At 41.4% G+C, this 28,000-nt stretch overlaps 1 protein-coding gene across 1 annotated transcript in view; it reads right to left on the bottom strand.

The window, feature by feature from the left end:
* msraa (methionine sulfoxide reductase Aa) overlaps positions 1 to 23,801 on the bottom strand; it is a 35,388-nt gene extending 11,587 nt beyond the window's left edge. The window contains exons 1-5 of the mRNA XM_083934696.1: positions 23,585 to 23,801; positions 5,319 to 5,387; positions 3,881 to 4,000; positions 792 to 896; positions 18 to 124 (exon numbers count right to left, since the gene is read on the bottom strand). Of these exons, the coding sequence (XP_083790822.1) occupies positions 18 to 124; positions 792 to 896; positions 3,881 to 4,000; positions 5,319 to 5,387; positions 23,585 to 23,720 (537 nt within the window). The 5' untranslated portion in view covers positions 23,721 to 23,801. The remainder of the gene's footprint in view (positions 1 to 17; positions 125 to 791; positions 897 to 3,880; positions 4,001 to 5,318; positions 5,388 to 23,584) is intronic.
* Positions 23,802 to 28,000: the final 4,199 nt, after the last annotated feature.

Genomic DNA, 28,000 nt, shown 5'->3' with positions numbered 1-28,000 from the left:
TGAACAGATGTGTGTACCTTCTGGTATTGATCTTTGGAGGCCAAAGCTTCCTCAAGATGCTGCTGTGTGTAGACGTAGATTGCTGAGCGGTATGTCGTCCCAACATCGTTCCCCTGCCGCATCCCTGAACATACGCACACAAACATAATAGCAAGATTTCAGCTGAGGCCAGGTGCCTCCGCCCTCCTCAGTTCTGGGCTGAGGCAACATCACATCACCTGAAAACAACAGCTGACAGCATTTTCCAAAAATATGACTTGTCTATTCTGGCAGAACTGAATGCTGCATTTTTTTTTTTTTTACCTTGAATTGATCATTTCATCATTTTAATGTCAGCTTGTCGACCACAATGTCTGGCTAGCTTTAGTCACTGCAGTGGAGCGGCTCTAGAGATGCCAGCCATGGAGGGAATACTGAACGGGCATACTGAGTACAGGCCCAGAGGCCCAACAAATGTTGCTGAGAAAGATTCAAAACAGAATCAAAGGGATACTCAATGACCACAAAGATATTTTTGTGGCTTTTTATTTGAGAGAACATCAGAAGATTGAGAGAGAGAGGGGGCGACATGCAGCAAAGGGCCGCAGCAAGTTTATGGGGCACCTGGTGAGCTACTGGGCGTCCCAAATGACCAAAAATATACACATGATTAAAACAAAAACATAGACAATGACTTAAAATAAATGCAAAAACACCACAATATAAGCATTAGCATGCCAAAATGTAAACATGCTAATAGTCACATGATAAGCATCAACATGCTAACCTCTCTTTTGTGGCTGTGGGCGTACCTTGAGTCGGGTTGTGGCTTTCCCAGAAAACTTTGAGCAGGTTGGCGAAGCTGATCTTCTCTGGATGGAAGACAACTCTCACCACTTCGGTGTGACCGGTCTTACCTGCAAAATACAACATGGCCAGAAGGTTACATAAGTGGGTTTATGACTAGAAGGTTGTTGGTTCAATCCCTCAGGGTGAATCTAGGTGGGGGAAGTGAGAATGACTGTAACATGTTCCTGTGGGTTAAATAGAAATGATCTCATGTCTTTATCTTGTCGTTGCTGACAAAACACTTCTTCCAGACTTTTGACCTATCGTGTAGTTTTCATCATCAGATAGAATTTGTTAAGTTGTTGTGGAATTGCAAATGTTTAACCATTTCTTTCAGGACTCTTAAAAACACTTTAAGCCAAAGATTCACGACGAATTGAAACTGGCTGGATATAATGTATAGCACCTTAAAATATGAATGAGGACAGTGAGAGTGAGACACTTGCTACAGTTGCATTTCTAGTAGTGATGAAACAGAAAATTAACATTTTATATCTGTGATTTTTCTTGAGAATGGCGCTCCCTCTCTTCATCTACTCTTCATCTACTCTCTAGCTCAACTACCGTTGTTTCTCTCGCTCTTTCTCTCTGTGTGGCTTGCATGCTTGTTTGTAACCAACTTGACAAGCGGATTTTGCCAGAAGCAGGTGGTTTAGACTTACGTTCTAAAACCAACCACTGGCGACTCGACAAGCTGATTCACAGGAAACACCATCGGCCGGCTTGAGTCACACTGCTGCAGCTTTTCTCAACAGCATTCTACAACAGGTTTGTCTCATTGTGAATCTTTGGTCAGCTTTAAACTTCTTCAAGAGAATAGGTGGAGCTTGAGTTTAGACTGCTCTGTCAGCTGCTGATTCTAAGGTGAAGAATAAACTGTCAGGCATTCAAAACCTTTGAGCCGACATGAACAAGAAGTCCTAAAAGTGCTCAGAATAACGGAAAGTCTCAAGAACTGCAGTCCCGTGCCAACTGATAAAGACTGTGTGATTCAACTGAAAGCTCTTGAACAGTGATGATGTTTGTATTTTTTTAAAACAAATGTACACCTTAACAGCTAAATAAAATGTATGGTCCTTGAAAAGCTCATCCAAAAGCTGATAAGAATGCTGGACTATAACAAACGACTACTCCTGCAGACAGACAGACATCCGCTGGTGTCTGTAATGAGTGTGACCCATTACGCTGCACCTCATCTTCCTCCTGTCTCTCATTCTACCTGCACTCTCATCTCTGTCTTATTACTTTTTTAATATCAGGAGTTATGGATTCCTACGGTAGATATTGGCCAACAGAGACAAAGCAGCGGTCGATATTAAATTAATGCCTCAGCAGGAGAATCTCAAAGGAATAAAGACGGAAAATAAAGTAGTGGCTGCAACCAGACAGAGAGTCAACCTGCCTGAGCTGTTGTCCACTTCATGTACATTTAACTGTAAAATGATCTTACACTCTCATTATGTCACTATTTCAACATGAACAACTAACTGTGTGTTTGATAGTTAACCACAGAAGTCTAATCGTAACATGCTGAGAGCAGAGACAATGACTGGTGGAATGTCACGAAGTACATTAGACGACCTTCCTCGACAATTGCATTGAGAGAGAAATGCTGCGTTCAGGTGCCATGGGGTGTCCGAAGTTTCAGGAATTCCAGTGCACTTTGACCAGTTGGAGGTCCGAAACTTCGGACTTCCCATGGCACTTGAACGCAACATGAGCAGAGAAAGTTAAACAGAGCAACAAATGACAGGCAGAAAGCTCGGCATATCATTTTATTTGGACCAAATAAAACGATTAGTCAGACCTTTATGAGAAATATATGAAAATTTAATATTGATTCCAGTATCAACACCTGGAAAATTTATTTTACATTTTAGTGTGCAAAGTGCTTATTAGGAGTATTTTAAGATTACAAAAGAAAAGTGTAAAAGAGCTAGAAAGGTAAGAATTGCTTTAATTGAATATTTCCATTTTAAGCCACTTTATACTTCTACAACACAACACAAAATTTTAAAAGTGGTTGTCACAATGCCAACCAGGCATCACAGCTTTTGGATGCTGAAACTGACAATGCCGTAACCATTTTGAGTAAATAAAATACTATGCAGATATACAATGACGATGTAAGCTTAATAATGAAAATTTGACTTGAAAAAAAATAAAAGCAAACAATCGTTATTTCTACAGTAAAACAACTTAATTTGGGATTCACGTTTTACTGTCTGTTCTTTTTATGTTAAAAAGTGTCAAAAATTGGTGGCTGACTAGAGGAAGATGGCTTTTTCATCTGGTAAATGCAGATAGATTTATTATCAAAATGAAAAATATCCTGCAAATTTGAAACCTTCATTGATCTCACTGTAAATAACCAACAGCAAATATTTTCTGACTCTCCTGAAGGTGGAAAGGTGTGAGGAGCTCTTCATTTAGCCAAGTGTCATGTTTCAGGGTTCTAACAAAAATACTGTGTTGATTACAAAAACACATCCAGCAATTCAAAACAGGTTAAAATCAAGGTGTTGCTGCAAGATTTTAGCTTTTGAGAAAATCTGAGACATTAGTGTTGAAAGAGACAGGTATACAAATAAAGTGATTCAGGAAGATCGGAATAAGCTGAAAAACAAACAATTTATTACCGCGCAACAATTCCCATTCAAAGGATCAGTAGAGATACTTTCAGCTCTATATTAACATGACTGTAATGTGTTTATGTTCAAGTTTCTAGAGGAATTAAACTAAGTTAGAAAGAAAACAGACATGTGGTGGTGATGCAGGTCTAATGATGGCTGTACTGGCTGGCAGGAGGAATCTGCGATGTCTGGACATGCATCACACTAGCACACGCAGGCACGCACACACACAGAGTCTGCTCAGAGTGGTCAGGCTTCAATAGCAGCCTTATCCGTGCCCTGGTATAATAGGGCCTGAGGGAGATGATTCACTCTTTCTGTTTATGTGTGTCTTGTTTTTCCACAGTCTATTGACTCTCAGTAGACAACACACTGCCCAGTGCACTAAGCGCGTGTGTGTATCAGTATGCAGGAGTTACCTGTGCAGACTTCGTTGTAGGTGGCGTTAGGTGTGTATCCTCCCTGATAGCCCACCTGGGTGGAATAAACCCCTTTTTGGCTCCAAAGCTTTCTCTCCGCTCCCCAGAAGCAGCCCATACCTTCAAGAAAAGATGATTAACACCAGCCTTTAACATCCAATCCATTTCGAACAGACAACAAGAAAAAATAGGTCTGTGTGTGTATATGTTTGCGCCTCAGTCAGATGAGGTGTGTCTAATGTGCCCAAAGTCAGTGACCAGAATGAGTAGTCAGTGACCAGAATGAGTAGTAGTGTGCAGTGTAGTTTAGTGTGTTTGTTTGAGTGTGTGTGTGTGCGTGTGTGTGTGTTTGTTTGTTTGTGTTTGTGTGTGTAGGCGTGTGATTGATCAGAGCGGCAATGATTTGCCAGTTGATTAGTCAAGGAACAGAAAATAAATCAGCAACTATTTTGACAATCGATTAATTGTTTCAGTCACTTTTCAAGGAAGTATTCTTGGGTTCCAGCTTCTAAAATTAGATGATTGCAAATTGAATATCTTAAAGTTTTAGTCTGTTAGAAAAAAAACTAGACGTACCCCCTTCTCAGTCAAGTTGCAGTTTACATCCAAACTGCCCAGACCTACATAACATTTAGCATTTTCAACCCGTCAGAAAAGAAGATCTATAAAATCAGCACAGTTTCAAGATTAGTGTCACTGATTCAGTATCCGACCAAATGTTCGCCCTTCTATTCCTGAGTTAAGAAACATTTAGAGATGCACCGATCCGAAACCTGGATCGGATATCAGCTCCGATATTGACTAATTAGCTGGATCGGATATCGGATGAATGAGGCAGATCCAGTCATTTCTTTTTTATTAATATCACACACAGCAATAGACTCACTTCAATTCTATGTTTGCAACACAGGTTAGGGTTTTAGATCACATTTTAAAATATCTATTTGCAGCGCACTTTACATGGAAGTGTTTTTTATGTCTTTTTGCTGCTAATGTACACTTTGTTATTTGTTAATAATATGAAGTACATGTATATCTGCGTTCATTTGTTACCTTTTTTAACAAAGCTAAATGTTTATGTCAAGCCTGATGCCTTCACTCACATGGCAAGTTATACGCTTCATTCATTCAACAGTAGGACCGGATCGGTATCAGGTATCGGGCCATGCGCTCAGCCCAGGTATTGGTATCAGATTGGATCGGAAAAAACTGGATCAGTGCATCTCTAGAAACATTATGATGTCAAAGTGAAGTTGACCTTTGACCTTACTGCTGTACCTAAAGCGCAATTTGAACTGAACCATGACTTTGAACCCTAAATAGTGACTATTATTGAATGGCTTTCCTGTAGCAAAATAAACTGTGAAATACATTTTAGCTCATAGCAGGATTAGCAAAACTACCTTCATATCCTGGTATGTTTTTTTTTTACACTCACCAAATGAAGCCATCTCTGTCCCCTCTGGAAAAGGTGGAACAGTCTGGTTGCCGTTCACATCGTGTTTGGCTGCACAAGAAACAGAGACAGACTGAGAGGTTATGAACATTAAAGTCATAGGGGGAAATGAAAAATTAAATGGCATGAACATGGCACCTGAGTTTTATGAACAAGTACAAACTGACGTAATCACACAATGCGTGAATCAAAACAAAAACGGATCTGGTCCGCAGTCGTAGTGGCCGATGTTGACTGCTGTCCTCTCTCACATCTCAGTGTAACTGTCTCACACACTTCTTGTCGGCGCGTAACCACAATGCTCCGATTACGTTCTTCTTTGTGTTCTTCTGCATCGCTTCTCAAAACAAAAGGTTGACACAGAAAACCGACAATTCAACAGCGAATGGACAGACAAGTATTTCTTCATTACTGTCGCTGTGAAGCCCATGTGTTTATTCTGCAGCAAGTGTATATTGGGGTGAGGCAAAATCATAATTGGTAAAGTAACTAGTAACTTAAGTTATCAGATAAATGTAGTGGAGTAAAAAGTAGAATTTTTTCCACTGAGGTGTGGTGGAGTAGAAGTATAAATCGAAAAAAAAAATACTCAAGTAAAAAACAAGACCCTCAAACTTGTACTTTAAGATAAATATACCATGATATAGGTTAATACCGTTACGCTTCAAAATGATACAGTGGTACACATTTTAGACCACACGTACAGCCCAATTTGTAGGTGTCAAAAGTGTTTTGAAACAGCAGGAAGGAATCTCAGGAAACCTATTTTTCTGTTTAATAAGGAAAATAAGTGTAAGAATAAGTCTCTGCTTGACAGTTTGTGAGTATATCTATGTTAATTAGCATAAAAAAATCGAATACATCTGAGGGGAGGGATGCCAACGCACACACTTGGGTGAATATATCTACAATTGCCAGTTGCTGGGCTGATGGTGGCACCATTTTGGAAAATTTTAACATAACGCCCACTCCTAACACACACAGACACACTCACACACACTGACCCACTTAAACATAGGCGAGCGGCTCTGCATAACTCCATAGCAGCTGCATTCACTCCAATCAACACAGAGCCAGAGGTGCATGAGGATTCATTTGAGGCCACCCAGCCACCTGGCTGAGCTAACACGCATTAGCGTTAGCATGCCACGGGCTGTGTGTGTGTGTGTGTGTGTGTGTGTGTGTGTGTGTGTGTGTGTGTGTGTTTACAGATGGCTCCCTGTACAATACTGTGGGGGATGGAGATGGATTAAAATAAATGGGATGGGGTAGAATGAGGATGAACCCAACATCTGGACTCCCTCCTTCTCTCTCTAACACACACACACGCACACGCGCACACACACACACACGCACACGCACACGCGCACACGCACACACATGCGCGCACACACGCACACACATGCGCGCGCGCACACACACACACACACACACGCGCACACGCACACACATGCGCGCGCGCACACACACACACACACACACACACACACACACACACACACACACACACACACACACACACACACACACACACACACACACACACACACACACACACACACACACACACACACACACACACACACACACACACACACACACACACACACACACACACACACACACACACACACACACACCATGCATGGAAGCATAATTGTTGTGTGGGGCAACATGCCTATAGACAAAAACAGCCAGATGGATACTGCCAACCAATCAGTAGCCCCCCAAACACACTCACACAACAAAGCCTGATTGGTGAGTCAGACTTCATCTTGTCAATCAGTATAGATTCTGCAATCTCTATTCACTGATTATTTTCTCTCTCTCTCTCTCTCTGTTTCTCTCGTCCTTGTTTGTCTGATTACCGGAGGAGCCTTTCAGCTGAAAGGTGTCAGTCCCACTGTCTGACAGACGTTTTCAGAGACTCATTCTCTTCTTCCTCTACATTCGGAGGGAGGAACATTTATTTGGAGCGCTGTGGCCATTTTCCCATCTTGATCGGTGCAGCAGCTCCTCACCTCCGGTCCCTTTACAGTCCATACTGTTCATTTAGCTTCAGTATTCCTGCTGTTATTGCCGTCAGGGAGAACACTAGGGCTGGACCATATGATCCAAAATCTTTTTATCCCGATCGTTTCATATCTTGATAACGATGTATATCACAATATAGCATGTTTTCTGGTAATTGAAAGTGAAATAACCACATGGTAAAGCCTATTTTTGTTTACCCCTGTGTTGTGTATGTTTAATTAAATATATGGAACAAATGACAATTGTCATCTAATTAAAAAATTTAGTGCAAAATATGTATAAACAAAATATTTCACATCAGATTTTCTATTGAAAATTTGAGTCAGTGCGTGCTTGTTATTGTCAATTTATTGAAATATGATTTCATCACGATACGATTCCATTTAAAGAAAATAAAATATCATATCGAGGTGCGGCTGGTGAGTGGTTAGAGCAGTCACCCCATGTTAAGAGGCTGAAGGTCTCCCCCTCTCTCTCTCCCCCCTTTTCCTGTCTGTCCTATATAATAAAGGCTTGAAAACTAAAGCTTGAATTATCTAGCGCTGCAACGGTTAGTCAACTAATCGATTAGTTGTCAACTTTAATCTTACATGCCAACTATTTTGATAATCAATAGAATTATGCTGTAGATATGTTTAAATAATTGTCATATACCGTTTTTATGCTAAATATGTGAGGGACTATTTTGTTAAGGAGCATCAATCGTGTTTCTTATTAAAAGTATTTTTAAAAAGAGTGTCTTCCTCCTCCTCCTGCCTCATTATCCTGTGTGTGCGTTAGTAATGGCTGCCTTCAGGGACCAGTGAAGGCATGTTCCTTACTGGCTACAGACACATGCACACATGATCACACACACACTGAGGGATAAACAATTTAAATGTAAATGTCAGTGAGGAAAGACAATAAGTCCAGACAGAATACTAATGAGCCTTATGAGTTTGAGTGTGAGTGTGTGTGTGAGTGTGTGGTTTCTGTTATTTAAGATGTAAAATAGCTCTATAGCTTAGGGTCTCTACACCTCCTGCAAAACCTGGAAAAAAACTTTTCCAGTCATGGAAAATGTGAGGAAAATATGGCGATGGCTGTGACACATCTCATTAGCCTGAATGCATCTACGTATCTATGGTTTGATCTCCCCAAAAACAGAAATAAGAAACGAATCTCACCGTTCTCCCTTCTGCAGTTTCGTCTTACATAGTGACAGTGGCAACTGGTGAATAAAGTAAACATACTCTAAAAATAGGCTAAGACGATGGATAAATCATTTCCACAACGCAAAAAAGAAAGAGATAGAAAATGAATACTCGTTCATTAATATTCTCAAGTTATCTCTTCCTTCACACACATACACGCACACAGTCTGTATATACAGAGGTATTTTTCTGGAAAGTAATTATTCCATACAGCACTCTTTTGAAATGCCTGTTCTCGTGGTCGCCTCTATCTCACTGGGAATGATACGCTTCTTGTTGATTAATTGAATTCATATTCTTGTGTGAGGTCGAAAGCAAACAGTCTGTGTGTGTGTGTGTGTGTGTGTGTGAGAGAGAGAGAGAGAGAGACAGCGAGAGAGAGAGACAGAGAGAGAGAGAGAGAGAGACTCAAGACTATGGGTTGCTTGTACTTTCACAACATTGTTGTTAATTGTGCATTGCCACAGAAATTGAGGATGTGCTTAATAGCGATATCTAAAAATATCTTTTGGTTTCCATGAGCAGAATGATGTTTGTTTCAAATATATGAAGGACGGTTTCTGACTGGTTTGCACTGAACAAGGTTAGAAAGCACTTCAGGACACTTCACATCAAACAGCTAGCCACTTCATTTTAGGTACAAATGTGTGTGCGTGTGACCAGCCTGCCTCCCAGTCTCCGAAATCCTGTCACAATAATAAGCCTGATCACAGAATCGGCCTATATCCATGGTGACATCTGTGACACACACACACACACACACACACACACACACACACACACACACACACACACACACACACACACACACACACACACACACACACACACACACACACACACACACACACACACACACACACACACACACACACACACACACACACACACACAGTTAGTTATTAGTGCTGCTCTATTTCAGCTCAGGCCCTACATGCGTGTGTGAAGGCAGGCAGAGCTGCCCCAGAATCAGCCAATCAGCAAGTCCTTTCATCACGTACCATCATCACTTTTTAATTTTTCTGCAGTGAAACCTTAGTAAAACGATAAAATATACAAGATAAAAGTAAAAAAATAACATTAAGATTGACTTGGCGTGTTGATGACGTTTTTTCATGCGGCTTGTGGTCAACAGCAGAAGAAAACAAACGGTGAAGAAAAACGGTGGTTCCAGCTTGGTGTACTCGCATCATGTCCCGCCTCCTGCACGCTCTACCAAGGCGCCATTAAATGAGACAGTGAATGTTCTCATTTGTCCAGGTCATCGTTATCCCCAAAGCAATTTCAGTCAAAAGCAACTGGACTTGGTTATCTGTCTTTTCTCCTATGTGGCTGGGGTATCAGAGAAACTCAGGAGGAAACACTGTATCCCTGTGTATTTCAAACCCAGTAACACACTCCGACAGATACTAGTACATCCCAAGGACAGAACACCACACACCCACAAAAGCAATCTGGTTTATGCTGTCCAACGCAACGAGGAATGCAAAGATCTCTACATTGGAGAAACAAAACAACCACTGCATAAATACATGGCCCAACACAGGACAGCTCACTCCTCAGGCCTGGACTCCGCGGTCCACTTACATCTCAAGGAGAAAGCCCACTCCTTTGATGACAACAATGTCCACATCCTGGACAGAGAGGACAGATGGTTTGAAAGAGGAGTAAAAGAAGCCATTTATGCAAAAGTAGAGAAACCATCGCTAAACAGAGCAGGAGGTCAGTGACACCACTTATCTCCAATTTACAATGCTGCCCTTTCATCCCTTCCCAGGAGATTCAACAATCTAACCTCAAAGAACAACTGTTCACAAATGTCATCGTTAAGACTCAATAGAGCACTAACTAATCGAAAACCAACTTCCGACCAAGGACTGTCACTCCAACAACGTTTTTTGGCACTTGGAGCACAAAGGGTTCCAGTGACATCATAAGCCTTGTGAAAGGTTAAATACCTGGATCTCCACACCAGTTAGTTGGACCAGTCCCAGCCTGGTCAGATGCATACATGGCCAGATGAAGCCTCTTGGATGAGAGGTGAAAATGTTTTAGGCAAATAACAAAGTCCAGTTGCTTTAGACTGAAATTGCTTTGGGGATCACCAAAACAAAAAGAGTATTTCCAGTGAGTAAGAACGTGAACGTCTCCTGTTGCTGAATGCAGGAAAGAGAGCCTCTGTATCACTGCAAGGATTTCAGTCCTATGAACTTGCAATTCCCCTCCCCCCCCACTGGGGAAGTCTGATCACAACCTGGTTCACCTAGAGCCACTGTATACCCCCATGGTCCAAAAACAGCCGGTGATAACTCCTACCATCAGGAGGAGGTTGCTGATCAACCCGCACTCCCCGTGTCTGCATTGGTTTTCTCCGGGTTCTCCGGTTTCCTCCCACAATCCAAAGACATGCACGTGATTACTCTAAGAATTGCCTGTAGGTGTGAATGGTTGTCTGTCTCTGTTTGTCTCTATGTGCCCTGTGATAGACTGGCGTCCTGTCCAGGGTGTACCCCGCCTCACGCCCGATGTCAGCTGGGATCGCCCCCCCCCCGCGACCCCGACCCCGGGATAAGCGGTTGAAGATGAATGAAAAATAAAATAACAATAAAACAATAATAATACATTTATATAGCACTTTTCCAGATGCTCAAAGATGCTTTCACAATAGCAACTAAATCAAACCAAACTGAACAGAACAAAACAAAACAAAAAAAAGAAAGAAAGAATTTTAAAGGTTAAAAGCAAGAGTGAAAAGGTAAGTTTTGAGGGGCGTCTTTAAAGCGCAAGAAAATTCAATATTTTCATCCATCTGTTAAATGTTTTAAACCAGGTTCAGCAAATGCATGGTGCTTCCCAGAGACCAGACCTGGGCCTCACCACGCTGCCCCGGAGAGGAGCTACAACCCCGGAGTTGACGTCCAGGCCTCCCCCTTCTTCTTCTCAGCTCCAGACCTGACAGTGATGAATGAAACACTGCAGCTAATGTCTGGCTAGGGGATATTGAAGAGTGCACACACACACACACACACACACACTGACACACACTGACACACACACACACACACACACACACACACACACACACACACACACACACACACACACACACACACACACACACACACACACACACACACACACACACACACACACACACACACACACACACACACACACACACACACACACACACACACACACACACACACAAAATTGCCACAAACTGCACTGCAATTAAATCTACAAAGTAACCTTCCCCCACCCTCTCCTCCTCCTGTGTCTCTCTCTGATTGCCTGGTTTCTTCATCTTCCTCCTGTTCCCCCCTTCTCTTATCAGCCTCCCTTTACATCTACGTCCTCCACCCATCTCCCTACCTCTCTCTTTCCATTTCTTTCTCTCCCTCCCTCTATCTGAGCCCCTCAATCAGCTGCTCTGATTGCCATCATCGTTTTTATTACTGCCCATCATTACAGCCATCAGTGTTATCCTCATTGTTCTTGCTGCTGACAGCCTTCTGCGCTCGTCTCACAAACACACAGAAAAATCTCAAGGAAGCCGTGTACTTTGTTGAATATTTTAAAAGGTTTTATGTTAGAAAAACAAACTGCCTCGTGGGCTTCAATGGGCTTTGGACACAATAGCCAAGGTTGTAGTTAAGGAGATGCTTCTGGAAAATGATGAAGGTTGTACATACTGGATTTATATTGAAAGTTTAATCAATCCAACTATTTATCTTCAACTCAATGCTTTATATGGAAAACCTTGTTGGTGTTCTTTTTCTCGTGCCTTTTGAGATGACTGCTTTCGGGTCTCTTCTTTACAAAACAGTTACACCGTTTGGTCGGGTTTTCCACGGGTTCACTCTACATCACATCCCAAATCTTGACCCCTTAAAGACTTACTTGAATTACTTCAAAGTATCAATTATAATCTTACTTGACGTTTTTTACTAGTGCATTCCAGTTTGTTGAAATAAATAATGAAGATTTTCTGTTTTCATTGCAACACTAACTCACTCATCACTCATCTTCAACCACTTATCTGGGGTCGGGTCGCGGGGGCAGCAGCTTTAGCAGGGAACCCCAAACGTCCCTTTCCCGGGCCACATTAACCAGCTCCAACTGGGGGATCCCGAGGCGTTCCCAGGCCAGTGTGGATATATAATCTCCCAACCTGGTTCTGGGTCTTCCCCGAGGCCTCCTTGCAGCTTGACACGCCTGGAACACCTCCCTAGGGAGGCGCCCACCTCAACTGAACCACCTCAACTGGCTGCGTTCAACGCAAAGGAGCAGTGGTTCTACTCCGAATTCCTCACGGATAGCTGAACTTCTCACCCTATCTCTAAGGGAGACTTCTCCGGCCAAACTCACGCTCCATCGTCCCCTCACTCGTGAACATGATCCCGAGGAACTTGAAATCCTTCACTTGGGGTAAGGACCCATTCCCTACCTGGAGTAAGCAATTCCCCGGTTTCCTGCTGAGAGCCATGGACTCAGATTTAGAGGTGCTGATCCTCATCCCAGCCGTTTCACACTCGGCTGCGAACCGATCCAGTGAGTGCGGAAGGTCACTGACCGACGATGCCATCAGGACCACATCATCTGCAAAAAGCAGAGACGAGATCCTCAGCCCACTGAACTGCAACCCCTCCCCACCAAGACTACGCCTCGATATCCTGTCCATGAAAATCACGAACAGGCTTGGTGACAAAGTGCACCCCTGGCGGAGGCCAACCCCCATCCGGAACGAATCCGACTTACTGCAGAGGATCCGGACACAGCTCTCGCTTTGGGTGTACAGAGATTGGAACATGATTTTTTTTAATATAACAAAACATCTTTTGAGCCAGAACCTGAAGCATCTACTGCAGTAACTAAAAAACAGCTGCCTGGGTCCAGACCTTTGAATATGCGGTTTATTTTTTTAATTTTTAAAAAATTATTCCTTTGGCACCTTTATTTCTGATAGTGCAGATGGAGATTTACAGGAAATGGGAGAGAGAAAGAGGGGGGTGACACACAGCAAAGGGCAACAGGTCGGAGTTGAACCTGGGCTGCTGCGGCAAGGACCTTAAGGCTCTGTATATGGGGCGCCCGCTCCAACCACTGGGCCACTAAGTGGCCCTGAAACTGCAGTTTCTTAGGGCGCGCTCACACTGTCCTTCCGCACCGCGACCCGGGCTTTAGTGTACTTGTCCCCCCTCCCTCTCCCCCCGCGCCCCAGCCCCGGTTTTACTCACACTGCCTGGGCCTCGGCCAATGCTTCTTGCTGTCCATACATCATCACGCCGTAACACGTCACACGCATTGATCGCGTGTGTGTGGCTTTGTTTACAAATCTTTCCGTAGACCTCGGAGTTTTTGTGCGTCTTGTCAACTGTTTTTGAATATTTTCATCCGATCAAATCTACAGTAAACACTCCACCTCCGCATCACACCAACGTGAACCTTTCACCGCCATTGTTGTTGTTGTTAAATGTCCGCGCATGGTCCGTCCTTCTATTTTCTATGTCCGAACAGGCGCACATACTGCTACCGCCGTAGGGCTCGTGCTCGTGCTCGTACACGTGCGCACGCTCGTGCTCGTACATGTGCAAATGGCTCTGGTAAAGCCCACCTTTTTCAAGCGGGCCGTGGGCGGCCCGCTGTCCGCAGTTATGCGCGGAGCGGGTGCACTCACACTGCTTAAAGGTACTAGGCGCCCTTAAATTACAAAACAACTGAGCCAATAAGGGCCGCAGGTGGTACCTTTACACAACAGGGGCGTGACCAAGCCCCCACCAAAGCGACTTCCCTGTTGATCCAATAAGGAAGTGCCAAAAATGTCAGTTCTCCGAGTGTCCACCAGGGGCAGGTTTCATAATAGAGCAGTTTCTCATTGACCCCCATGTTAAACAGGCCGTTTTCACAGCATAATTAAACCTATTCAAGGCCTGGTCAAGATGGCGACTCCCATAGGCGAGGACGATTGGATCAAGTTGAGACGCTACATCCATTTTTTATACAGTCTATGGCCGCATGGCCGCAACAAAAAAACAACATGCAAATTCAGAATGCTCGCCTACGAATATTGATACTAGTGATATGCTCGGCCTGCCAGATCGGCTCACAGGTTACATAGTCTAGGGCTTTTATTATGAAAGGTAAGAAAGGAAAGAGTGAATGAGCTGTCTTTGCAAAGATGAAATGAGTAAAGTTTGCCGCCTTGAGTCAGCCTACGGAGCTTCTGTGTTGTTGTTTTATAGTTGTTGTGACTTAATTTGCGGTGCAAAAGCTCAGAAAAAATTCACCCTGTTCCAAAAAGCAATATGCGCTTTGTTGCCGCATAATAATCACATTCTGTGTGGAAGTACAAATGACAAAAACAGTTGAAGAAATATATTGACAGTCAAAATAATGGCTCAAAAACTATTTATTTTCCTTAATCATTTTTTGTTTGTCTGTGTGCAATTCTGGGAATATCAATCAAACTGGTGATGGATTATTCATTTTAAGAATGGCTTTCATCTTCAAATAAATATTCATTTATTACAGGAAACGTTATTATTATCATTATTATACAATTAACCACATACAGTGGTTAATTAAACACTTAATCACTTTATCACTGTGGACTAAGACTATGTTATGCTAGGAATTAATTTGATTTAATTATTAAGAAATGTACCAATTAGACAGTTTCCCTTTATTTAGAGCAAACTTAAATAGTTCTTCACAGAAAATACTTGCGAATGTCAAGTGGCTGGAAGAAGACACTGTGATAGAGTCTTTTTCTGGTCACACAGGTCAAATGTCGTAATAATATTGAATTGTTACGGAACACTTTCTTCACCTTATAAATGCAGGCGTTTCCTGCTTCTTTTCTACCTTTCTTCATCTTCTCTAAACCTTTGAAACACTTGATTGACAGCTATATTTGTGGTTAGAGGGGTGGTCGGGGTGTATGTGTGTGTGTGTGCGTGTGTGTGCGCAACTCGATCAATCACTCAGAGCCATTAGTAGTGAGTCAGTGTGTGTGTGCGTGTTTGTGGTGTAGGATGATGGGGTGCAGCACTTAATGCACTTTAAAGATGGATGGTAAATGGTAAATGGACTTGTACTTATATAGCACCTTTCTAGTCTGACTACTCAAGGCGCTTTTTACACTACTTCACATACACCCATTCACACAGACATTCACAATGATGGCAGTGGATAGCTACATACCATCAAATCTAATCTGACCATTCACACCACATTCACACACCCATGCTCAGCACAGGGAGCAATACAGGGTTCAGTGTCTTGCTCAAGAACAATTAGACATGCAGACCGGAGGAGCCGGGGATTGAATCCCCGATCTTTCGAATGGAGGACGACCCACTCTCACTCTGAGCCGCAGACGTCATGGTGGACAGATTGGACCCTTTTGGACATGGAAACAATAAGACTGTTGTGTACATCTATATATTAAAGTAATGACTTACATTTGACATTAACGTGCTGTAAGTCTGGAAAATGTTGATGTTGACTATTAGAAGTAATAATATTAGTAATACTAATTTAACAAATGATGGGAGTTTTTTTTTTAATGCAACATGTGCAACACCAATATAATGATATTTTGCTCAACATCATACGTACGTTGTACATTATTATCTCTTGGTTCCTGTGTTTAACGCTAAAACTACAGCTAACACTAAAGACATGTTGACTTTCTATGTTTACTTTGGTGTTTTAAAGGGTTAGTTCATACCTACCAAAAGTCACACAATTACACAAACGAACCGTTCGAAGCAGCGAAGGAGAGATAAAATGACTGTTTTTGTCAATGGAGTCTGGTGGCCTTGAAGAGGGCCAGGCTGACCTCAATCATTCGGCGTATGCTGCGTGTAAGGAGGCAGGTTGATTTGGAGGACGGGTCCCAAAATTCAGGACTTTCACCCCGGGGGATTGGAATTCGTGTCCCGGAAGTACTAAGCCAAACCACAATATTTTCTCTAATCCTAACCAAATTGCTTTTATGCCTAAACTTAACTTACACCTTTTGTTTGTCTGAACATAATTGTCCGGGTCACTCTTTCACGGAATTTAGTGTGTGTTAGGATGGATGCCTTTTTCTGCTCAACATGTACTGCAAACCAAATAAATAACCTGAACCTGAGAACATCATATTTCGTAAGCTTTGGGAATTTTTGTGCACAATATCATGACGCCAATATATTATTTGCACATCCTGCACAAGCTATTTTTGTTTAACTGTTAAAGTGTACATATCTGTTTCATATGTATGAACTACATTACTAAGCTTTATTGTTTATTTATTTGTAATTATTATTGTGCACGTTGAATTCTAAAGCAATACACTCCTTTCTGATTCTAATTTCTGATTATATCATATGAACCTGTTGATGAGAATACGTTGAGAGCACAGATGGATATAGCGGCTTCCGATCCCCCTGTGTAAAGTTAAACAGTGCTGTCTAACAGTGAGGTAAAGCAGTGAAAATATTCTTTGGTTAAAGCATTCACTTAAACTGATACTGATTTTTTTAGGCGGTTAAAACATCTACTGTAGTAACACACTGACTATGGATAAGTGCCTCATAGAACCACACTTGAAAAACCTGAACTATCCCTTTAAGAATCAGAATCAGAATCAGAAATACTTCAATAATCTCTGGGGGACATTGTTTTTGTTTCAAACACCAGCTATACAAACAACATATTTAACAACAACAAAAATATAAAACAGTATATACACTCACCGGCCACTTTATTAGGTACACCTGTTCAACTGCTCATTAAAGCAAATTTCTAATCAGCCAATCACATTGCAGCAACCACATGCATTAAGGCATGTAGACATGGTGGAGAGGATGTGCTGCAGTTCAAAGGGAGCATCAGAACGGGAAAGAAAGGTGATTGAAGTGACTTTGAACGTGGCATGGTTGTTGGTGCCAGACGGGCTGCACTGAGTATTTCACAAACTGCTGATCTACTGGGATTTGCACGCACAACCATCTCTAGGGTTTACAGAGAATGCTCCCAAAAATATATATCCAGTGAGCGGCAGTTCTGTGGGCGCAAATGCCTTGTTGATATATTGTTGATATATATTGTTGATATATGTACTGTATATATATATAAAAAACATCAAAATTACAATGGTAATGTATATACATGTCAAAAGTACTGTGATAACGTGCAAAGTAAAGTAGAAATGTGCAAAGAACAGATTGTTTATGATTGAGTCTGTATTTAACCCCTCAGTCTCCCTCATCTGTTGTGTCTCTCACATTCTCCCCCTCAAACGCCCTTCATTTTGCCCCTCAAGGTTATCAGGCCACCGTGTAAACAACAAAGAGCGCTGCTGATGGACTCACACTCACACACACACACTTTCACTCGCTGGCATCCCTCTGTGTTGTCGCGGTAACGGCTGTGACTAGGGTAAGATGGATTGAGTGGCGCCTGAACCTGATAACGCTGCAGAGTGGCTTAACGTGTACAAGAGACATGATGCTCAGACTGATACGAGTTTATGACGGCAGCTTCACCTGGATTCACCTGAACGTCTGTGTATCTGATCAACTACGTGGTCACAAGTATGTGGACACCACAGCGTTACACCCATATGAACAGAGGTGCAGTGAAAATGTTGGATATGTAAAAGTATTAATAGAAAATGTACTGTACCCTGTTACTTTTATACAATTATATCTTTAATTATTATTACTCATGCATTAATGAAAATAAAAGTTAGATTTAACTGTTGTAGTTAGTTAAGCTCACAAACAGATCCTAAATGACCACAAGTATACAGAAAACGACCACAAAGAGACAAAAAATGACTGTAGGGAATATCGGACATTGTAACATTATATATCTGACAGAAAATAAAGAGTTATCACAAAAGTACGCGATAACACCTCCATTACCACGAAAATAGGGTAAACTCCAATCATGCCGTATAACTGAAAGCTCCAGAATATCAGATACTCAAGGGACCATCCCAAAAAATGTATTTTTCGGACTGCAGTAGTTCTCGGCTTGTAACCGTAGGGTCGCCGGTTCGAGTCCCTGTGTGGACCATGAATGAGTGTGGACTGGTGGCTGGAGAGGTGCCAGTTCATCTCCTGGACACTGCCGAGGTGCTGTTGAGCAAGGCACCAAACCCCCAACTGCTCAGGGCGCCGATCCTCTTTTACTAAACACATAACTCTAAGGATTGTTTTAATGCCACCACTAGATATTTAATATTTCGTAGTCCACTCCTACTTTTCCTGCTGCTTCTGAGGTACAGAAACAAAATAGAAAAATGAATCGTCCAATTAAAAACAATCAAACAGTTCTTTTATCTTTACCGACTAAAGCTACAGTGCTGGACTGCAGCTGGAGCAGTTAATAGGGAGAGAATCAAATCAGCTGGCCGCAGGGTTTCTGGCTTCAACTGAGCTGCTGCGTTGCCAAGAAACAACTCTGTTTTTTAAACAAACTTGATATCTTATTAGCATAATATCACTCCTGATATTTATGTCAAATATTCCCTGGTAGAAAATGACACGTTCCACAACAGCGAGCTGCAATAATAATGATTTACACCCACAAGTACACCTGCTAATTAAAAGAGCAGCTGCTGGATGTCAGAACGCATCTGCATTAAGATGTGATGAGCATGACATTAACTTCTTCATTAGGTTTTTATTTCCATCTGTGTGTGTCTGTATGAAGGGAGAGAGGTTGAGAGGCAACATCGGAATTAGCTTTATCAATCTGATATGATTAACCAGTGAAAAAATGTTCAATTCCAGCCCCTATGAGATCAAAACATAGGAATTATTACATTATTCTGCAGTCAGAAGAGGCAACTAAGGCATGTAAAGGGACATCTACTCTTTTATTGCATTAATTCAGACATAACACACTTTGTGTGATTACTGAATCTAATAAGAAAGAGCATCAACAGGTGTGTCTTTGCAGGTCAGCGGTGTTTATGTCGGACAGTTTGGGAATAGAAAGGCGTTTAAAAGTAGAGATGAAACAATTACAAGATCAATTGAGGATTCAACTTTTTTCCTGCACATATGCCAAACAATTGCAGATTCCGGCTTCTCAAATGCGCTGATTTATGGCTTTAGTCTTTGTCATAAATGACAGCAAAGAACTTATGTTTGGGTTTTGGACTGTTGGTCAGCTAAAACAAGCAATTTGAAGAAAGCACCTTGGACTCTGGGAACTTCTGACGGATCAACTAAACTATTTCCTAGACAAAATGATTCATTGATTAATTGATAAGCAAATCTCAAAGTGGATCGATATTGAAAAAATATTGATAACTGCAGCCGTAGTTGAAAGCCTTTTTATATATAATTAAAGTCTGTGCATGGCTTTACTCACTACTTGTATGTCCAATATCCTGACAGATATTATATATTATATGTACAGTTGGCAAAGTTAAATAACTGAAGCATTTTAAAGTAGCAAACTTAAGTTTTAAAAACATTATTTATGCTCTATGATGCATTATCCATCTATGATCAATAAAAAGGCCCAGACCAACTACGAAACGGACCCTGTGGTGAGATCATAGCGTCAGCTGCTATTTCCAAGATCAATGGATGAACTTCAATCTTAACTTTTCGGACAACATGCAAGACAACTCCTTAAAGAGGAAAGTAACACAACACCCCCGGAAATCTGGTCATTGCTCAACCTCCAGTGGTTAACGGGATATTTTGGGTAATTTGAAGTGGGGTTGTACGAGGTATTAGCGACAGTCAGTGTTCCTGAGCAAAGCTGGAAATCAGGTGGCGTAGCATGAGAGCGCTTAACTCTGCGTAGGGAGGAGTGTCGAGGGGATGGATGTGTCCCAAAACACAGGACTTTCACCAAGTGCAAAGACATACCACACCTTTTTATGTAATCCTAACCACGGTGTTCTGATACTGGTGCAGTCCACTTCCGATTTCCAGTTCACAGCGTTAAATAGGACTACATATTTCATAAGATATCTTACGAACCTGTTTGATGGGAATATGATTAAGTTCACCAAATAAAAAACGCAGATAACTAAGATAATCAATGTCAGTGTCTATTCATGCTATGTTTAGAATATTTTCACTACTTTACCTTACTGCAGGTAAGACCTTTCCTCTGGGACTACATTGTTATCAACTGTAGAACTTCCGTACTGCTACCCATAAACTGGCCAGGGAAAGTGGCGAAAGTATTCTCATTCAGTATCCACGAATAGTTCAACAATCCTTATGAAACATGAAGTTCTGTTTAGATTATCTTAGGTGCCAACTGTTGATTAAGATCGTAAAGACAATCTATAATAATGGAAGGACAAAAGATCGGCTTCTAGTATCGGCGTTGGTGGCTGGATGATGTACAAGATAAAGCAGTTACATTAGTCACAATCATCATCATGACTTCACAGTGGCATACCAACAGTGCGATAACATTAGTCATGTTTATATCACAGGACAAAAGAGCAGTGTAATGTTTATATCACAAGACAAACAGTGAATCATGCTTATGCCGAGATGCACAATATCTCTGTGTATCCAGAGGTGGACATGCTGCAAGTCCTGATATAAAACTTCTGCGTGGCGGGGAGAAGGAGAAGAATGCGTTTGTCCTGTGTTGTAAAGCCCACAACATGTCAATTGTAATTACTGTCACACCACTGCAGGTAATACACTGACTATTGATCACTACCTCAAACAATCCCACTTCAAAATACGCAAATTATCCCTTTAACATGTCACCTTTCTGCAGTGATTTACAGGTGTACTCCAGAACGACGTGACATCACAGTTGGGTGCAGCTACAGGTGCGATTTAGGACCACAACTACTTTTTCTAAGACTGACCTTAGATTTCAGTCGCATCGTTCATCCTGTTTGCTCAGTTCTGAATCTGAAAAACCATCAGATTGAATACCAACTGATATTCACGGGGTGAAACAATAAGGAAACGCCTGCTGTGGTCTTTAGTTAATGTCTTCTGGCCCGACTTGGCCTGCTTCACATCCTCTGGGTCAGTTTCCAGAAAAAACAATCGATTACATTAACAAAAAACACTCCGCGTTTTAAGTCACATAAAGATTTTGCAGTTAAATTGACACGAAACCATTCTACCAAAACGCTTTAACAACTATCCAGTCGATTTGGTCAAACACGTTCAACAAGTATTCACACACAAACCTCCTGCCTGGCGCGTTGGTTGGCCTTCCTCTGGCTGCTAGTGGAGTCTTTGAGGTCAAACATCCGTTCTCCGTTTCGCAGACATTGTTTAGTTCTTCAGAAACATACAAATACTTTCATGGCCGTTGAAATTATGAGTCGACTTGTCGGTTGTTGCGGTCCCGCTACACTTTGTTTAAAAAACCCGGTCGGGTCCGATGGCTCGGACGCCGAATATCGTTCAAAAAGAGAAGATCTCTTGTTTTGTTATTTTGGTTCCCATTGCCCTTTCAGAAGCTGAGTTTTCAGTCGTTTGAAAGTACTTTTCTCCGTCTCGTCTTTTTCGGAGCCGAGCTTGTCCCAATCCACCACCACCACCACAGCCGCCGCCGCCACCACCACGCCTGGACTTTTCCTGATTTCCTCTGGCGCTGCAGCCCTGAGCCAGACGGACAAAGGAGGGGAAGCCCTGCCAAGTCTCTCCACTGCAGGCATGGCTTGCCCCTTTTTCCTTTCTGCACCGTCGCTCTTTCTTCGTCTCTCTCGATTTGTGGCGGCGTTCCCGGGGAAAATTTGGCGACGCTCCAGCATGTCTGCCACTCCATCTGAACCTTTCCATCCATTCCAGTCGTCCTATTTGCAGTGGACCCACCGCCCTCCTAACCCACATCCTCCTTCCTTCCTCCCCTCCAGTCAGAAAAAAATACTGAACACACTTTGGGTAAATCAATCCAAACTAAATTAAAAAATAAGACTCAAACATCCGACTTTGAACTCCACGTATCTTCCCATTTCTCTCTGTCCAACACTTCACCATGCAACCTTTACATATCCTACTTATTACTGTCATCTTTCTCTTTTTAAGTATAGAGGGTGGCGAGAGTGTGTGTGTGTGTGTGTTTGTGTGCGTGTGTGTCTTTTGTTCGTTGCCAGTGCGGATCTATTCATCATGTGCCAAGACTCAGCGCCCTCACTTGAAGTGAAGAGGGGGCAGGTTGGTGCCAAATGCCCCAACTGCCAACTTGGTGCTGCTGTCGGTCACACACACACACACACATACACACACACACACACACACACACACACACACACACACACACACACACACACACACACACTTTGTTTAGGTGATCTACACTTTAGAGAGACAATTTTCGTTAAAAACATAGAAATAAATAGATGCATGGATTATAAAAGCCAGTATTGATATTTATGAATAGAAACTGCTTTTAATTGACGATCAATGTCTTATCATATCATGACCTATATGTTGTCAATATGTCTTAATATTAAATACATATTTTTTAGATTAAGCTACACAGCAACATTTAAGATAAATATACTTATCTCCAACTTCAGCTGCAACATTAAAGGGATATTTATATGAATCTATCAATATTTAGAGTCTAATAATCTAAAATTCTGAATTGGCAATTATGCTAAATGAGTACTTTGTACTTTGAGTACTTTTAGATGCTGATACTTTTTACTTTTACTCCAGTAACCTTCTGAATGCAGGACTTTTGTTTGTAACCACAGAGTGTATAAAAAGTTTGTAACTGAGTATTTCTACCACAGCGTAGCAACTGCCACGCGCATGCGCCGTACGGTCTTCCTCAGCGCTGATAGTAGCAGCAGGTGCTAACTGCTACATCACTGCTTTTTTTAACTTTATTACATCTTTATAATGGATTTAACTCACGTCGTGCACGGAAGTCAACACCACAAACGTCCCGCCGAGATAACCACAGCACAGAGTAAACCAGCACAGCGGTTCGTTATATAACGTCAGTGTGTCTTAAAGTTAAACCATGTCACCTAATAACGCTTATATGTTAAAGCTAGCTTACCGGAGACTTTGATGGCATCAGCCCGTCCGGGCAGTGCTGTTTCTGGGGTCGGCATCTGGGATTTAGCGGCAATATCTCCCATTTTACTGTTGACAAAGTGACGCCAAACCAGACGGAGTCTCGAGGCGGAGACCATGGATCCAACAGGACGCAGAGAGGGCTCAGCCAGCTACATAACTTACCAAACAAAGCTTGTGTAACATCAGGCTGTCCACGTGTTACCCAACCCTGACCACACAAGGAGCACTAAACATGGCCCCAGCCTCAATAAACAAATAAATTAATTAATGTATATAAATAGATACAGGCATAAATAAGGCCATAGTTAAAGGGGACATCCTACGTAATTAACATGGACAGAAATACATAAGTAATAAATGTAAAGCATGTATTTCTTTATTCCTGTATTTACTGATACATCTATTTATGCATTTATTTATTTATTTATTGAGACTTCAGTCATGTTTAGTCCTCCATAACCACAAATAAAAAAATATAAGCATAGTTAAATGGGACATCCTCATCATTAACATATGGACACAGAAATAAATATGTAAATAAATGTACGGAAACTAAAATATAGAAATAAATGTAATTTATTATTTTTTTGTATATATTTATTTAAGAATGTATTTATTATTTTATGTATTTATACATTCATTTATTTGTTCCTGTATTTATTTATGCTGCAAAGTAATACCAAGGACATTAAGACACCAACTGTATTACAGAAAACACACCATTAATCAAGTGTTTTATCATGATTTATCATAGTTGTTATGTTGGGTTCAGGTGCTGGTGAGCGAGTCTGGTATCTGGAAAACTGCATTCAAATTACTTGTATTACCTTGAAAACACAATAAAAACATTTGTGGATGAGAGACACAAAGTATGAAATCCTTATTCATACTAGGCCCTGGAACCAAAGATACACATTCACCTCTTTTAATGTGGAATATTGATTACTTTATTTAATGTGGCTCAATTGTTAGTTTGACCTACAATCTCTATCACCATAATTTCATTACTCATCATGTCAGTTTGAGGCCTTTTGCTCTGCCCTATGTAAATGCCTTTAGTCTAATTACTTTAACTTAATCACGCTCATAATCAGGCATAACTTTATTACCAAGACATACATACAGAAACACGGATATAAAAGTGGAAGGAAAAACACTGGATTTGTTATTGAGTTGTCATTTTAGATGCAATCAAACCAGTTCCTCTTGTTTCCTTCTTACTTTTTGATAATGTTTCCGGTTCGCAGCATCCACTTAGATATTAATCATGACTGTTACATTTATATTACCGTAATGTGCTTAATGCAGAACTAAATGAAGTAGAAATGGGCTTTAATCTGGGAATCCATATGCATTAATGTTTCCATTTAAAACTGCTGTACACATATTTAAACTAAAACATCACTTAATGTTAAATTAGATGAATCAAACCATGTCATGGTAAAAAAAAATAGCAGTAAAATAAAACTATTGTGGGATAATGCAGTAATAACCTAAGTAAATAAGTCAAATACAGTGCAGTGTCAGTAAAAATTGCAGCGCAGACTTATACAGTTGATATAAATACAGATAAGGAGACCATGTTATAAATGTATAAATCCATTTGTATTGTTCGGACAGACCAGTAAAGCTTGTGTGCGGTTGACTGCAGAAAATGAGGCTCCTTGAGATGAAAGCCACTGATTATTTCATGGTTCGTGGCTGTAATGGTGCAGTCAAATGAGCGCACAACAGCCCCCCCACCAGTCTACTGGTTCCCAGTGTATACGCTGGGTGGGTGGGGAGACAGATGACGAGCCATATGGAAGAACCCAGGAGGAAACTGCTCATGTTGGGGAAAAAAATATTCATTTCAGCTTCTAATTGTGGCTGTATGAAGGTGAAAATCATCTATAATTCACAAGGTTTCACAATCCAGTAAATGGAGTACATGTAGTTTAATGTCTGCAGGGTTTTAAAGGGGCGGCGGTGGAATGTAACTCAGTACATATACTGTGCTTAAAGGGGTAGTTCAGGTTTTTTGAAGTGGGGTTGTATGAGGTGCTTACCCATAATCACTGTGTTACCTACAGTAGATGGAGGTCATCACACGCCCAGTTTGGAGAAGCAGACACATGAAGCTAAGAACACACTTTATTTTTGTACACTTTCATGCATATATATAAATATATATGTAATTTGTACATTTTCTGTTTGCAGTATTCCACTCACCTCCAGATAAAATATTTGCACTATTGTATATTTTCATCATATTTTTCTCAAAATTGTAATTCTACTATATTTTATATTCTGTAAATTTTCTGCTTATTTGAGTGTAATAGAAACTTGAATTTCCTTTGGGTTCAACAATCTATCTATCTGTCTATTTATCTATCCATCACATGTATTGCTGTGCACTGGGGCAACAGGGGGGAACTGCAGCTGCTCTCGTCAAAGCCACCAGACTCCATTTACAAAAACATTATTTTTACCTCACAGAACACAGGAGTTTCTGCTCTGTCACTAACCTGATCAATTAGTTTGTTTGTGTGATTGTGTGCCTTTGGTGTTTTAAATGGTGAGAAAATAACAAATCTATAGCAAACAAATGAGCCAATCAAGGCGGCAGTAGACCAGAAACTCTTGTGTTCTGTGCTTTTTTCAGTGGAGTCTGGTGGCTTTGACGAGAGCAGAGAAAAGCTTCAGTTCCTCCCTGTGTAAACTTAAACATGGCTGGCTGACAGCAATGTAAAGCTTTAGAAATATACTTAATATAGCGTTTACACTAGAGTTTTTTTATTTATTTCAGGCGGTCATTTTTTTCAGGTGTCTAAAATACATTTAATATTAACATACTTGTGGTATTTCCATTCTAATTTATACTTCTACTCCACTACATTTATATGACTCTTTGATGCACTTAAAACGAAATAAATGTTCTTATGAAGTAAGAAGACAAACGAGCATTGAGTCATATATAGACAGCATGGGCAAACGTATGTGGACACTCTTATCCTCCAACAATTATGTCTGGGTGTAATGTTCCTCCACATAGTTTTGACAATGACGCATTTTCTTTAGTTGTTCTATTTGTTGCTTTGTATAATATGATGTTTCCTGAAACCATCTAGATTAAATCACCATATTAACCACAGTTTAGTTTAAAGTCAGATGCATGTGCGGCTGGTTTGGTGAGACAGATGCCCTCACTCGTTCTTTCCTTCCCTCCATCCCCAGGACGAAAAGCAGAGGGAGGACAGAGCTGGAGCTGAGGAGGATGTAAAAAAAAAAAAAAAAACCTGGCTTCATCTGCCTCCCTCTCTTTCAGAGGACCACCCCCTCCCCTTCTCCTCTCTCCCTCTGACTGCGCCCAACTTCTCTCCCTTCATCCTTCCATTCGGCTACTGTATCCACCTCCTGACTGCACCCAGCACTCACAACAACCTGCTTTTGGAGGGGCTCGGGATATTGTTTGGCTCCGGCACTCTTCTGGGTTTGGACTATTTGTGCTTGAAGAGTTCTTCTGCAGAGAGAGAAAAAGAAAAAGCATTCTCTCGTTTTTTTATAGTCGGCAAAAGAAGAAGGACGGTCCGACCTCCGCATCCCCCCCAACCTCCATCTCTCCGCATCTTCAGCATCCCTGCGCGGACCTCCAGGGGAGAGCACCGGGCGGCGCACGCGAATCAAGCCGGTTTATCGCCTTCTATCAGCGGACGAACAGAAACTCCTGCATCGGTGTATTTTATGGAGGTATTGACTGCATCAAACCTCAGTAAATGGTAAAAAATAAAAAAAAATAAAAATAAAAATAGAAAGCTGCGCCATTCATCGTGCATCCGACCACTGAAAGGTATTGTTCGGTTTTCCACACATATGAAGGTTGCGGCGTGTATTAATTTGAATCCAATATGCTGGTTTTGTTTGGGCCTTGTGGGTTTTAAACCTCCATCAGCTCCTTTCATCTGCGCTAAATCTGCTCCTGCAGCAGCCGCAGTGCTGTCGTGCCCTGCGGAACTTCTTATTTCTGCCTTTCTTTCCTGAAATTAAAAAAAAGCTGCACACACACTTAAATATAGGCTATGCATCTGTAATATTGTGCTTTGGTAGAACATGGTGTATCATGATAGTTATGGTGTTCTAATTAGCCATATATATAAAACACGACAACCTTATCGTTATATTATTTATCATAATGTATATATGGTGTTATCATTTGAGTCATTTTAAACACTCCGTGCACTCGAGTATTGTTGATTTTTTCTCTTTAGGCTCTGACACACACGCCCGACCCCCACAAAGGCAGCCATCCCCTCCTCCCCCTCCTCTCCTCATTTTTAGCCCACATGAGCTATCTGGGTCATTAGCATTTCAGCGGTTAATGAGGCTGCAGATGGGTCCTCTGCGCTGCCGGGGAGCC

This window comes from Echiichthys vipera (genome assembly GCF_963691815.1).
Source record: "Echiichthys vipera genome assembly, chromosome: 19".
Taxonomy (NCBI): domain Eukaryota; kingdom Metazoa; phylum Chordata; class Actinopteri; order Perciformes; family Trachinidae; genus Echiichthys; species Echiichthys vipera.
The sequence above is the reverse complement of the archived record's forward strand: the minus strand, read 5'-3'. Positions and strand labels throughout refer to the sequence as shown.